Below are 15,530 nucleotides of genomic sequence, written 5' to 3' on the forward strand. Positions count from 1 at the left end.
GAGGAGAGTTAAAGAGTCAAGTCACACAAAATAATGAGCTGCACATCCCGTGCCGCTTTCAGAATAAAAGTATAAAAGTGTCGTTACCACTGAGAAAGGATTAAAATTCTACTAGAATCAATATCTTCTTTCATCTCTTGATTTTTATAGACATATCTGCTCATTTAAATGTTAAGGTTAAGACCCTACAGGATTATTAATCATACACATTTATATGACTGATTTAACTATCACGTTTATTCTCTATAATAACAAACCTTAAAACCCTACAATCTTTGTAAAAAATAAAATGAAATACCTGACTTAATTTACCTGACAATTTTAAATATTACAATTAAAATTTTGCAATATTATATTAAACACAAGTTTATCTGACTAAGTTTTCTATTTAGGACCCTAACATGTTATTAATTATGTAAATTTACCTGAATAACATAAACATTAAGGTTGAGATGCTATGATATTATTTATGCAAACTTATTGTATAAATGCACATATTAAGGGCATGCACCTGCAACACTACTTATGTGATTTTAAACATTACTGGTAAGACCTTAAAATAATGTTAATCAGTCAGATTTACCTACCAAAATACAATACTAAGGTATATAATATAGAATGCAAATTAACATTACTAACTGAATTGTTAACGTTAAGAACTTTATGCAAAAGTTCCACTGTAATTTTAAAAATAATGCTTAGCCCTACAATATATAGTGAATTCCAATCTTATGTTTTAGACCTTACAATTTATTATATCATGCTAACTAACTATACTAATTTAATTAAAGACCCAAACTTTATGCAAACTTGCAGCACTAATTTAAATATTAGGGCTAAGCCCCTACAATATTACTTGCATGATTTTAAATATTAAGGATAAGATCTTAAAATAACATTAATTAGTCAAATTTACCTGCCAAATTACAACACTGAGGTAGAGACCCTAAATAGAATAGAAAATGCAAATTAACATTACTAATTTAATTAAGGTTAAGACCCAAACTTTATGCAAACTTCCCACACTAATTTAAATAATAATGCTCTAAATTATTACTTATGTGAATTCAGATATTATGGTTGAGACCCTGCAATATTTTAAAAGATATGTAAATGTACCTGACCAATTTTAATAATATGGCTAAGACTTACAATATTACCACACGAATTTAAATATTAAGGCTAAGCAACTTTACAAAATTACAATACTAAAGTAAAGATCCTTCATTATAATATAAAATGCAAATTAACATTACAAATTTAATTTTGAGTTTTAGACCTAAACTTTCTGCAAACTTCCCACACTAATTTTAATGATAATGGTCAATATTGTTATTTTTGTGAATTCAAATATTATGATTAAGACTCTACAATATAAAAAAAATGTGCAAATGTACCTGATCAATTTAAATAATGTGGTTAAGACTGATACCATTAATGCAAATTTACTGCACTAATTTAGATATTAAGGTTAAACCCCTACGATATTACTTATGTAAATTTAAATATTAATGCCAATTCCCTACAATATTTTTTATGTGACTTTAAATATTATTTTAGATCTGTCACTATAATGGATTATGAAAATGTACCTGTATAGTATAAACGTTAAAATAGAGACCCTACAATGTCAGAATACAAATCAACCAGGCTTAACTTATGTTATTGATAAGAACCTGCAGTGTTATAAACTAATACATCAGGTGACATACTGTGACCTCGATGAAGTGTTTCCTGCAGATGCTGACTTGAGCAGACTTTTATTTTGAAAGCTTTCGTCAGCTCTTTTATCTAACTCGACATCACAGCTGCTTTGGGCCACATCTGTGCTCCTCGGTTCCTCAGAGTCCCGGTGACCGTCCCGTCGCCTCCCGCTGAGCTTCTCCTGCGGGGATGGAGGAGGTGCGGCCGGCTGTCAGCGCCGCAGACCCCGGGACGTCTGCAGTCCTGCAGCCGGAGATCAGATTAAGTTACTGGGGGCTGATGGCAATCGCGTCCCCGGGTGAAAAACCTGGTACCCATTATAGATAATTTCAAAGGTTTGGGAAGGTGGAGGAGAGCGACATTTCTGTCTATCCTGTTTTTATATATTTACATTTAATGTCCTTCAAGGATGTTAAATCACTTTCATATTGACATGAGACTCCCTCCCTTCTGTGGTGTTTTATAACAGGTTTATCCTGGGGTTTGGGGGTATTTTAATCTCACATTCCTGCAAATATTTACACTTTTCCTAGTAATTTCCAGATTATTTCCATGAAACAAGAGAAAAATATAATTCAGCAGTAAGATTATATCAGCCTGGCCTTGTATAAATACTTTCTTTGCTAAAATATATCTGTATCATGATATACAACAAAAAGCAACTCTAAAGTCAAGAAATTGCAATTTGATTTTGTGATTTATTTGTAAGAAAATAGACTTTTCATACTCATTTATATAGAAAAATGACTTAAAAAGTTGGATAGATGCATTTTTATTGCTATTTTGTCTGTTAGGTCTCGTAGATTTACCAATTTCTTGCTTTTTTCTTTGTTTAATTGAAGTTTTCCGCCTTCAAAAGCACTACTTAATTTTCCCAAGACAGAGTGAATGTGTAGTTCTTCCACATTTCCTTGCTTTTGCTCAGACAATACTTTATTTCGTCCATATAGCAGCCAACTTTGGCCGCAGTTCCTCCATAATGTGCACCAGCAGCCTTTTCCCTCGAACTCTTCCAGGTGCTGTGATAATTCCAACACTTCCTGCGTCCATAATCTCTCCGGCCTGCAGACGCAGATCGCTGATCAAAGGCCGAAAACCAGCTGCATCCTCCTTGAACTAATGAGGAACATCAAAGAACTCAAACCCTCTCTCAGGTCTTCTCAGTACAGGTTTAGTGTCACCGGATTACATGACGTGGCCCCAATTCTAATCTTTCACTTCAAACCAGCTGATATACAGGAAAAGATGGAGATAACAGCGACTGTCTCAGCTCTGAAATCCCATCAGCTTTTTTTGGAAAAAAAAAACAAAACAGCACAGACATCAAAATGAGATCTGTTTTTCTTCTTCCTTTGGATAACGCAGCCTTTAAACCAAGGCTCAGCACTAAATAGCTTGAGATTGACCCGGTCTGCCTCATATTAGACTCCAGAGCAGCCTGAGATGATAAAGTGACTAATTACTTGTTTTCCTAAAGGCTTCAAAACTGTTATTTTACTGTCGGCTATAATTGGAGCAGCAGGCTGGTATTAGGGCTCCGATAGAGATGGTGGCGGCCTGATAAAAAGCAGCTGAGGGTCGGGTGTCCTACAGCCGGGCTCCTGCTGCTCCTCATTCAGGGGTTGGGACCTCATTTGCTGGGTCAAGGCTTTCAGCAGTGGGCTCAGATGAACAGAAGGTCCAGAGAGCACAGACGAATTCCACATTTACCACGCTGCTGCCATGTTTAGATCTTATGATAGGAGCTATGGCAGATCAGACAGTACTTTTTTACTCATTATTCATACACTATGAAGGATTTTTTTTAGGATTCTAGCCAACAACCTGGAGGCAAGTCTTACATTTGCCTTTAAAATGTATTTCTTTATGCATCTATCATAGATTTCTCTGCTGGTTTTTAATCAAATGTCATTTTAACATGTTTTTGAGCTTATGTGCTGTATTATATCGCAAAACAGTTGCATCCAGCAGATACAGAGCAACATTAGCACTCAGATTCATGCTTCAAGTCAGCTGAGGAATGTTTAATTTCATTTATTAAGTCCAATATTCACCCTCTTTTGAGACTGTTTAGGTTTCTTCATCAGCTCCTGGTGAGAGTGAACCAAGAGTAAAGCTGCAAGCCACAAAAACCAAAACCACAAGCTGAAAGATGCTAAAATGCTCTGCAAAACTGAGGTTCTTTGCAATTCAAGCAACCGTGTTATCATCCTTTGTTTAACCTCAATCAGAATTAGAATCACAAATTGCTTACATTACAGTTGCTCCCATTTAAAGTCTTAGAAATAAAAGTCGTGCAAAAAATATAGAGAGAGAAACACAGGTAGAAAAATATGCCCAAAACATACAAGCAGGAGTACAAAAGGGTATGCATAAAAAGTAAAATGTGCATTGTTATAGTATGCAGTGTAATAAATAGTAATGCAGCTCTATTCGTGTCGTTGCCACGAAAGCAGCCATAATCACTATTTATGATAAAAATTTAACTTTAAAAGCTCATTTCTGCACTTTCAAGCAGTGCTGTGATGCAAATCCATAACTATCTTTTAGAACAAGATCCTCCTTTAGTCTCACAAAACTTCCTTCAAAATGTAAAAGCATGTTTAAAGTGCTGTCAGGTGCTTTCCAAACCAATAGGTGGCGATGTAACCCTCACTCTTAAACCATTTTGGTCAATAAAAATCTTTTAAAAAAGGCTATGACCAGTTCCTGTAGGCTACCACCATGTGTGTGTGCATCAAGGAAGGAAGGGATGACGTTGTAGAATAACTGTATATTTATGTGTAAGCTTGTAAAACGTTCTGTTACCACAATCGCCTCATGTAAACAAAGGAGAAACTACCACAACCTCAGCACTCTAAACCTCTGTTTCCCCTGTCCACACGTCAACACTGCAACAAAATACATTGTTCAGACTGGAGGGAGTTTTCCAGAAGTTTGCTTTTTAAACAAATGTAAAAGCTTGCATGTGAACAAAAGGTCAAAAGTCATAGAAAAAGCCAGGTTTTAACTACAATCCGTGTATGTGACTTTCAGGCTCAATGCATCAACAGCCAACTTTAAATCTTGGCACTTTTTTTAAGTATAATATGTGGAAAAATACATAACAAATGCAGCTGTTTCCTCGAGGGACGGCGTCGCTGAAAGGTTTGACACGTCTGAAGATGACGCGTATTGTGTGACGAAGCCTTTGGTTCTTTGGGGGTTTGACGTGGGATGAACCTGTAACTGTGTCGGTTCTGCAGGTGGCTGATTAGCGTGATCTGGAAACACCTGCAGCGCTCCGTGTGTTCCTAGATTACTTCAGTCTTGGCCACGGTTTAACCGCTCTGCTCCTCTCTGCAGGAACCCGACAGTCTGGTTCGGGGTTTTTTCACCTCAGACACCCACATGTTTCACTCCTGAACACCACAGAACTCTGACTTCACCCATTTTCTCACCCCACTGTGAAGAACATGTCATTTTAATTTGGGTAATCTTAGTGAACTGTTGTCATCGGTGTGAATTCTTCTTCCTGTAGCCACTTTAGCCATGTCTTAAGAGGCCTTTACAGTCACTAATTGGAAGATTTTGGATGAACATGCTAAACAGGATGCTCTATCACTCATTTTTATACCTCAAATGGATTAAAAGAAGCTCTATTGTAGAGTTGGAGAGTTTTAACCAAAGAGCACAATGACCCACAACTTTACTGAGACTTTTTTTCACCAGTCTAAACATTAACACACATATCAAACTTCTATTTAATCAGACTACCTTCAGCCTCCCAAATTGAATACCTTCCTAAGAAAATGCACTTAGAGTACTATTTATATGTGGTTTGGCTTTCTTTTCAGTCAATTTACTGCAAATTACCAGAACAATAACAAAAGATGCTGGTGTTCTTTGAATAAGAAAGTTTCGACCTTTTTCTCTACTTGCATTATCACAGAAAATGTGACATAGACAGACATATATTCATCCTTTTTCCCTGTGATGGATTACACAGATCTGATTGCTGCTAAATTTTCATATTATCCACAAATGAATAGAAACCTACTAGCTGCCTACAATGCTAGAAAAATGAAAAACAAATGCAAAAACACAGTCCGAGTATCAAAAAGCGTGCATGCTTTGTAGTTAAAGCTGAGACTTGTAAACAAGCAGGTTTTTTGCCAGCGTGCACATGTGCATGCACAGGCCTCCTGCTCCTGTTGTGCCCTGCAGTGCAGAGCTTAGCCCATGATTGAGAACATGCCAGTGAGTGCCAGGTCCTTGCAGGAGGTCCAGGCTTACTGTCAGTCCGATGGAGATTAGAGCATAAAGTTTTACCTGAGGAGGGCTCTGGAGCCTGTTAGAGACAATTAAGTGGGAGACAGACCTACAAACTATTGTTCTGCTGGCTGTGTGTTGAAGCCTGTATGGCTGGTCTGCAGGTATGCTGTCTGCATGAGGCTTAATAAGCAATAATGCAGACACACTAATAGGATCTGTGCTGCTGAGTAGATCCATAAAAATAGAACAATCCTCGAGGAAGCAGAGTCTGTCAGTCTCATCCCTCCAACAGCACAAGCTGCAGCTTTTGTTCTGGAGTCGGATGTTTTCGTAGCTCTCAAGGTAAATGGCATTCCTTTGGTTCCTGCTTTGCATAGAGTCACACAGTTGCACAGCTCTCAGCGTGTGACAGCAGACTTTGATGAGATGATTTTCATAGAGAGCATCAAATACAGTTGTAGTCGTCTAGGAAGTTTAATTTTTGAAATATGTGTCACCTAGAAGACAAAATGTTCGATACGGTGAGTGAAATGTGATGAAAATAATTAACACGGACAGGGATTTAACTTATTTAATTAAACTGGGCAGCATATACTTTTTGTTTTCCTTTTGGTTGTTTGTCACATGTGCAGAAAAGCAATATAGTGCACTGTGTAGCAACAAGAGCTAAAACAATGAATAAAACCTATTTCACTTTAAGATTTAAGCAATTTAGTTAATTAAACATGCAGCTGTGCTCTATTATACAAAGTTATTGTATATATGTGATTTAACTGCAGCATTCTGTTGTGGATCCCTTTTGTTAGTCTTGTTTATTGGCTTCACCCTGATGTGATTATACATGCTAATGAGTTAACTTTCGGGTAATTAGTTCCTCTAAACGTTGTAAACATTTTAACTGGCCTCTAAATGAAATTGCATGAGAAATGGTGCCACCTTGTGGTAAATTACTGCTTCTTTCTGCTGCACGTTTTTGCAGAAGAAGTAAGATATTCTGCATTGAATCCAGAGCTGAAGACAGGATGAAGAGGCTTCTAGTTGAGATTCTCTGCATCACTGTAGTTGCGCTCTGTGCTGCTGATTCTCACCCGCTGAGCGAGGAAACGCTGCAAAGTAAGAACTTCACTGACAGACAGAGAAACATATCAGGAGTGGCTGCTGGAGAACTTAATCAGAGTGTTTCATCTGTGTGTGTGTAGAGCTGTCTGCAGCTGGAGAGCAGTATGTCGATGAGGAGATCAAACAAACTTTACTGGGAGTGAAGCAGATGAAGGAAATGATGGAGAAGAAAGAAGAGAAGCACAGACACCTGATGGACGCCCTGAGACACAGCAGTGACAAGAAGAAGGTCAGCTATGTCTGCTTCAGGTTGGACCAGTGAAGCAGATTCACAGACTGTACTTTCTAAACATTGTCATGCCAGTCTTTGTGGATTATTCTGAAACCTGCCACATATTTTCTGCCTCATAAAAGCAAAGTGAATAATGAACGTGGGAGTTCTGCTGGTTAAGCAAGATGTGGGTGTAGTTTTACTGCAGTCAGGATAAATGAACTGTCTGCAGATTAATATATTTTCTTAGTCATTTCAGAACAAAAAGCAGGGCTGAGTGCCAGAGCCTCAACCCTCATCTTATCCACTCTGGCTTATTAAGAGGCAACATATCAGTGTCAGAATTCTCTGCTCTGGGTTCCTTCAGGGGGTGATGCAGCTGGCCAAGGAAACAGAGCAGAAACTCGACGAAGCTGAGCAGAAATGTCGAGATTTAACCAAATCCTCCTTTGGGAAATGTCGACCTTGTGTGGAAGAGTCCTGTAAGGCCTTCTACACGTCTACATGTCGCCGTGGCTTTGCTTCGTTTTCGTTTAAGGTTTGACTTCAGCATTTTTGTGATAAAAAGTCTCAGAAAGTCTGAGAGTGACTGACATATTTCTATGAATCTCATTTTGTTTAGGTGGAGGAGTTTTTCAGGAAAATGGCCGCCCAGTTGGAAGCTTCAGAGCATGTTTACAATCAAAACCAGGAGAACTCAGACAGAACCTCCTCAGCCGAGATCACAGAGGATAAATCCCATCTGGATCTGCTGCAGGCCGAAGCATCGTTCAGCCAGCTGCTGTCAAACATCAGCCTCCTGTACGACCACAGCGTGACCGTGGTGCAGAAGATGCAGCAGGTGTTCGGTCGTTCCTTTCAAGCCTCCTTCACCTCAGAGCTTCAGCCCGGCCTGCTGTCAGCCGTGCAGGGGGAACCCAGCGCCGGCTTCCTCAGGACTGTGGGTTTGGATCACATCTTTGACTCCGTGTTTGACTTTGGAAAGAATGTGGTGGAGAAATTCAGCTCCTCGATGGCTGATGTGTTTGAGGAGATGCATGAAGCTGAAGAGTATCTGCAGCAAGGTATGAGAGGCGTTGTCTGTTGTGTGTTTGTTGGCATTATGTGCTCCTGGGTGACATTATTTCTGTCTCAATCTACAGATACAGGTTCGCTTTCTGCTTGGGGAGAATCTCCAGGTGGATATCTGTGCAGACAACTAAGGAGACAAGCATCAGAGTGCTGGCAGCTCCAAAACCTGTGTGAAACATGCAAAGACTACCTGCTGAAAGGTAATTCACTGGCACAAAAATGTCGATCTGCTTGTCTCACTTTGGTATACAAAGCCTTTTTTTCAGTTTGGTACTTAAATGCATGAGGTATAAGCTTTTCACCCACAGGGACATTTAAAAACTTTCATAAACTGCAGTGTGTCCTTCCTCACTTTGATGTATTTTCAACTATATTTCACCTGAGACTGTAGAATCAGGGAGAAACCATTCTCCAACAATATTTCACATTAATTATTTCCAATATTTATCATTATTTAGACAAATCAATTAGTATTTAGTGGAGAAAATGTCTAAAAATGGGGGAAAAAATGCCCATCACAATTTCCAAGAGCACAAATTTGACTATTTTTTCAGTTCAGAAACCAGTGTTAGTCGATTGATAATGATTTAAGATCCCTAAAAGTAGCAAATTGTCATATTTGATAGTGAATATTTTCTCATTTTTGAGTCACTTGAGCTGTTAGTTCATCATCACAAATATTACTGAGGAGTTTTCTACTGACAAACTGAATGAACTGATTAATCATTTAAACACCCTTTAGATTAAATTTGCAGAAAATGTGTTGATAATTAATATTAATAAAGACAGTTTTTGCTGTGGAATAACTGCACTGACACAATAATGCCATTCTAAGCTGTTGCCTTTTACTCCAAAGAGGTGGATAAAACAGATCATTTTTTTCCTTCTCCACTTTCAGAGTGTCCCAGTGTGCAGCCGTTGCACTCTGAGATGGAGGAGATGAACATGTTGCTGAACGCCTCCCATCAGCAGTACGACGACAGACTGCAGCTGGTCCAGAGACACACAGCCGACACTCAGAAGTGGCTCAGCAGCATGGACGACAAGTTCGGCTGGATCGGCCAGCTGTCCGGCAGCACGGTGGAGCCCAAAAGCATCTTCAGCGTGATCTCGGTGTGTTCGCAGTGCTGCTGTAGCTGATCTGGGAGGCAGGCACTAAGCACGAAGGGAATTTTAATATTTCTGTTTGCCTGATAAATCAGCACGGATTAGTGTTAAGCCTGCATCAGAATTTCTTTGCCAAAGTGCATTCAAAATAATCCTGTTATTTGAATCTTATTATAAATATATGTATAAGGTTAAAAGCCAAATCCAATCTTGTTTATTGATTTTGTACAAAATATACCATTAAATGCAGAAAATTATTTTGACTTGCAAGAAACTTATTTACCCTGCAGTTATTTCTAACGTTAGTTTTTAGTATCTGTGTTACATCTCGTCTAATTTTTCAGGTGAATCCACAGCAGCGGATGAGGAATAACAAACCTAAAGCAGACAGCACTGTGGTCGTCTCCATACTGGACTCAACCCCAGTAACCATACTGGTCCCAGCAGATCTGGAGGTGGATGATCCTGCTTTCATCCAGTTTGTCGCTCAGGAGGCTCTGACTCTCCATAAACGGCAGAATAAAGGTAATGATCCCACTAGTGAGGTGCTTTAGTGCATCGTTCAACTCCAAGCTTCACCTCACAGAGCTCCAAATTGAACTGAAGCAAATGAATTGTTAGAATTTAAACCCACTTTACAGCCAGATGATTGCACTTTATTTAAAGACACAACGTCTAATTTGGACGGTTTGTTACACTCTAAGGTTATGAACTGACTGAGAAACTGTTATAGCAGTTGACTCAACACCTAAATGGATCAATTTGAAAATAATTTGTGACCAAGATAACATTTATTCTTGCTAACTTGCTTTTTACTCTAGTCAGTCTTCTCTACACATATATCACTTTAAACCAAAACTGTTCTGTGGTTCTTTTCTACACAGGAATGGAGTAATATAATCATCTGATCATCCACACGGTTCCTCCAGATGCTGCGTAAAGAGTCTGGTCCATTCCAGTCTTCTTGAACAACTAAGCTTTATCTTTATAAAACTTGAAAATGACCATGTAGACCTCTAAACCTTCACATGCACAGCTTATGTTCTTCTTGTTTATGTTTGTTGATTCTAATAGTTTTTAAATGTATCTGCAATAAAATTATGTACGCTATGTTGCTCAAGTCATTCTGTGTTTTTTTTATTTTGTTATTTTTGTCACAAGTCATACTAAGACAATTACATTCTGAATTTAGTATTTGAATGTTGAATGTACAGTTACTTTATGGTTTCTGGAACAATCTGCATTTATTGTGTAAAAATACACTCTTTGAATGCAGTAATGTATTTTTGAAAGGAGGTTAAGCCAATTTTTAAAAAAAAATTATTTCTAACATTCAATGGATATGATTCTGCTATTAAAATGTTTGTCAGAGTAGATTTCATCAATCACCTGCTATGTTTGAAGCAGAGAAAATGACACTGAAATTCAGAGACAATAATTCTAAATCTAAGACAATTCAAGCTAATTTCTTCATATATTTATTCTGTATAAATTTTACATTATTATTATTAGTAGTAGTGGTACTATCATTGTCATTATTGTTATGATTGGTAGTAGTAGGATCAAGGCTATTTATTGCATTTCTACAACAAAACTTTGTTGGCACTTTAAAAAAACAGCACAGTATAACAACAAACAGCTTTATAAAAACAAGTATTAAAAAAGTGTAAAAAGTGTAAATGTAATAGTAGTAGTAGAGGTAATAGTTGTATTATTATTATTAGTAGTAGTAGTAGTAGAGGTAATAATTGTAGTATCTGTAGTACTAAACACCAGAATATAAGGTGAATTATTTAAAAATGTTGACCATCTCTAAAAAAATCAAAGCATGTGACTCCTGTTAAAATATATTGTAAAGTAACCCCCTATTTGACCTTTGCATGCTCACAATGTATATTATTCTGACATTTTTATTTCAGTTGATTTTTTATCTTTGTATTGTCCGTGGAAGGATTTGGATAAAGCAAGTCTCGCGACATTGACAGGCGGAAGCAGTTTTTTTTTATTGGCGAAAGTTAAAGGGGGCGTGTTCGCGCCGAAACACGAAAGAAAGCGGGATCAACTTCCTATACAGTCCATTAGCAGGTCACTTCTGTTGTTGCGATCTTGTGTACTTACGTCCACAAAAAATGCCCGCCACTTCAGAAATACACATCGGGGAGCCGCAGAGGGAGGAAGGCCTCAAGGAGGCAGAGAAACTGGCGGCGGAAAAGAAGTTCGGTATTTTCTGTGATGAACGCGGGTATCTGGATCAGGTCGAGTACATCATGCAGCACGGCCGCAAGAAAGGAGACAGAACCGGGACCGGAGTCATCTCAGTGTTCGGGTCTCAGGCCAGATACAGTCTGCGAGGTACACATCACCACCTCTGTAGTACTTTATATGTGTAGTGGAAGTAGTAATCTGATTATTTAGGAGCTTGTGCAGATTCAGGAAAAAACGCTGCAAACTATTAGCAATAATTACTTGAATTAAAAGCATGCATAAGGATGGCCTTTTTACTTGTCATATTATTATAACCTCACACTATAATAAAAGTACCTGCTTAATACATTTTTATTGTTAAAGATATATCTATGTCGGGTTGTAATGAATAGCAAATTGCATTACCAAATGCCTAATATTCTTGTGCTCATGTAGATACTGTGACACCGTTTGTCCACCAGTGAAGAAATATGACAAATTTATGTAGTTTATTTTTAAGATGTGTGATTTTCCCATATGTATCTAGAGCTGTTCTGATGATTTTAGTGAATATTTTGGAGAAAACGTTTCTTAATTCTCTTATTTTTAGCCCTTTCTAGGCCTCTGTGCATTTATCTCATCAGAGGGGAAGGAAGTATGTTTGCAAAAGTTTGGAAAAAAAAGTCTTGCACACTGTCTAACTTGCAGAAAGGCATTGATTCATGATATTCCAGTTGTATTTTCATCATGCAAATGTATATAAAAACTTTTGCATGATATTCCAGTTGTATTTTCATCATGCAAATGTATGTAAATACTTTTTTCCTGATGACGATCTAGTGCTGACAAGTTGTGAATGAATGTGTTTTTGCAAGTTCGACAGTGTGCAGAAGAGTTTTTAAAATATTTGTGGTCCAAACAAGACACTTAAAAAACACAGGCTGACATTTTTCACCATTTTCTTACGTTTAATGGACCAAAAAACTAATTGATTACTTGAGAAAATAAAACACAGATTAATTTGCAATGGAAAAAAGTGTTAGTTGTAGCCCTATATCATAACTGGTAACTTATAGCTGTAAATCTATAGGTCAGCTCTAAAATTTCCTGTGTTACATCTTGTCTGCAGTAACATCTTGTGCAGGAGCAGCTGCTGTGTTTTTGCCTGTTGTGATCTGCAGGAATGTCAAATAACCTGTTTGTTTACAGACCAGTTTCCCTTACTGACAACCAAGAGAGTGTTCTGGAGAGGAATCCTTGAAGAGCTGCTGTGGTTCATCAAGGTGAGGCTGATAATAAAACAATCTAAAATGCTCACGTGCAGCTTTGACAGGCTCATGGATTAAACGCTGATGTTTTTTTTTTCTGATGCAGGGATCAACTAATGCCAAGGAGCTGTCAGAGAAAGGGGTGAAGATCTGGGATGCCAACGGGTCCCGGGACTTCCTGGACAACCTTGGCTTCACAGAGCGAGAGGAGGGCGACCTGGGACCAGTGTATGGCTTCCAGTGGAGGCACTTTGGTGCAGAGTACAAAAACATGCATACAGGTACAGCTTCAGCCAGGTCTCTGCAGTGAAAAGACACCAATAATTGCATGTGGATCTTGTTTTTCAGGCCCTTTTACAATGTGTACACCATGTTAATAATTACAAATGGAAATGTCAAATAGTTAATTTTTGTCAGCACGACCCAGTTGCCCCAACTGTAACCACAAACAAAAGATATCTTCTTATTTAACTCTTGGCATGCACATCGTTTTTAACTCTCTGCATGTCTAGATTGCAGACATTCATTGAAAAAAAAAACCCACACTTTGTAAACATCACCCTTTGAATATTAGGTATGGATTTGGTTGTGCAACTATTTGGAAACTGACCAGCATCTCATTCAGACATGTACAGTTGTTGAAGAACATTTTCAATGCAAGCCTTTGAGAAATTGCTAGTAGGTTTGTAGGTTTTAGCTCGGCCTCCATTTGTCTATGACCCCTTTTCTACCAAAGCAGTTAGAGGGTCAGTTTGGAGCTGGTGTCCCAATTTCAAACCAGTTATTTGTGTTTTAATAGCCAAAGAACAGGTTCAAGTTCTGCACATTTTCCAGGAAAACGCAGCTGAAACATGTTCTTCTCAACTCGAGGACAGCAAATTTCCAGAGTACAAAAGAAGGCTGGAGCTCAGTGCTTAATTCACAGCAATTTATAGTGCAAATGGACACATAATAAATGGACTGTGCATTAAGCAGTGTGTTCCCTTTTGTACTCTGGACATGTGCTGGAGCAGTAGATGCTAATGTAGGCTTGCAAAGCAAAAGCAACACTTAAGAAGAGATGCTGTTGCATTGTTGTTGCTCTGCTTGTTGCTAGCGTTTCTGAGAAAACAGAGACATACCCAGGCGTGAAGACTATATATTTGCTCTCAAGCTTGTGGTAAAGCAGACAGGTTCTTAGAAAATCTGCAGGTTTAACCACTTTGAATTGGCACTAGCACCAAGATATGATGGTGAAAAGGTTCACATCATAGATTTACTTCTCTTTCTTACATTCATTATACTTGCTTTTCAGAGTGCATCTTTGGCAGCTCTACACATCTATGTACTTACTGTGTCTTGCATTTTAATTTGTCGTTTCCAACAGATTACACAGGACAAGGTGTTGACCAGCTGCAGAAAATCATTGACACCATCAAGAAGAATCCAGAAGACCGAAGGATCATCATGTGTGCTTGGAACCCCAAAGGTAATTCACAAAGCAAAGTAAACATTAAACCAACCCGGCCCTCGTTTTAAATCTGATTTAGTGCTGGACTGTCAGTTACATGTGGATTTGTGTTGTTTTGTGCTGTTGCAGACCTGCCCCTCATGGCTCTGCCTCCCTGCCACGCCCTCTGCCAGTTCTACGTCTGCGATGGTGAGCTGTCCTGTCAGCTGTACCAGCGCTCCGGTGATATGGGTCTGGGAGTTCCTTTTAACATCGCCAGCTACGCACTTCTGACCTACATGATCGCACACATTACAGGACTCAAGGTAAAGGCGCTGCACTGGAAATAAACATGCAATTTGTCCTGTTCGTCTTCTGTCACCTCATCTGATTTTTTTCCTGTCTCTTCAGCCTGGCGACTTTGTTCACACTCTGGGAGACGCACACATCTACAGCAACCATATTGAACCTCTCAAAGTGCAGGTGGGTTAGTTAGAGACACTTCTTTTTTTTTAAATCAGTCTGTTCTATTTGATTTGAAACATACTTGAGCTCTCTTGTCTAAATGTGCAGCTTCAGAGGGAGATCCGACCTTTCCCCAAACTGAAGATCGTGAGACAAGTGGAGAGCATTGATGACTTCCGTGCAGAGGACTTTGAGATCTGCGACTACAACCCACATCCCACGATTAAGATGCAGATGGCTGTGTGACACCATCCTCATCCCACAGTATGTTCTCTACTGGTGAAATGTTGCAGCCTGCTTCACTTGTACATCTTTCAAAAGTTCAGTTTACCCAAATCACCAAAAGGGTTAAAAGAGATTTGAAATTTTCTATATTTGTAAGCAAAAAACAGTTACAGACGATGGTTTCTTCCCTTATTTTGAGTCTGAAAGACACAACTGTTGGGTTTTTGTGGTCTTTCATTTTCTGTATTTTTATTGACAAATTTTCTAATTCTGTAAATAAAAGAGATTAACTTTAATGTTAACTTGAGTTGAACAGAAATTATACTAACACACATCAGGACACTCGTAGCAATTAAATGTTCACTACTAAAATCCGACGTGGACAGTGGAGGGAAAGTAGTGTTTATGTGCATTTATGTAACCAGGTGACTCAAAATGCACATGCATTCTTGGAAATATATGTTACATAGAAGAGAAATTCTCCAGGAGAAAC

At 38.5% G+C, this 15,530-nt stretch overlaps 2 protein-coding genes across 3 annotated transcripts; both read left to right on the top strand.

Annotated features, from left to right (window-relative positions):
- Window positions 1-6,184: 6,184 nt before the first annotated feature.
- LOC111566773 (clusterin-like protein 1) lies at window positions 6,185-10,576 on the top strand. Of its 2 annotated transcripts, none has more exons than XM_035946917.2 (9): window positions 6,185-6,300; window positions 6,938-7,071; window positions 7,158-7,306; window positions 7,656-7,826; window positions 7,911-8,352; window positions 8,431-8,559; window positions 9,258-9,472; window positions 9,811-9,991; window positions 10,351-10,576. In XM_035946917.2, the coding sequence occupies exons 2-9, from the start codon at window positions 6,981-6,983 to the stop codon at window positions 10,359-10,361; spliced, it is 1,389 nt and encodes a 462-aa protein (XP_035802810.2). In that variant the 5' UTR covers window positions 6,185-6,300; window positions 6,938-6,980; the 3' UTR covers window positions 10,362-10,576. The 2 variants fall into 2 exon arrangements, with proteins under 2 accessions (XP_035802810.2, XP_035802811.2); XM_035946918.2 differs by having other exon boundaries at window positions 6,968-7,071.
- A 931-nt stretch (window positions 10,577-11,507) lies between these two features.
- Window positions 11,508-15,333, top strand: tyms (thymidylate synthetase). Its single transcript, XM_023267523.3, has 7 exons — window positions 11,508-11,818; window positions 12,860-12,933; window positions 13,025-13,199; window positions 14,285-14,386; window positions 14,498-14,673; window positions 14,759-14,830; window positions 14,921-15,333. The coding sequence occupies exons 1-7, from the start codon at window positions 11,596-11,598 to the stop codon at window positions 15,056-15,058; spliced, it is 960 nt and encodes a 319-aa protein (XP_023123291.2). The 5' UTR covers window positions 11,508-11,595; the 3' UTR covers window positions 15,059-15,333.
- The last annotated feature ends 197 nt before the right edge of the window (window positions 15,334-15,530 follow it).

Source organism: Amphiprion ocellaris, chromosome 22 (genome assembly GCF_022539595.1).
Source record: "Amphiprion ocellaris isolate individual 3 ecotype Okinawa chromosome 22, ASM2253959v1, whole genome shotgun sequence".
NCBI lineage: Eukaryota > Metazoa > Chordata > Actinopteri > Pomacentridae > Amphiprion > Amphiprion ocellaris.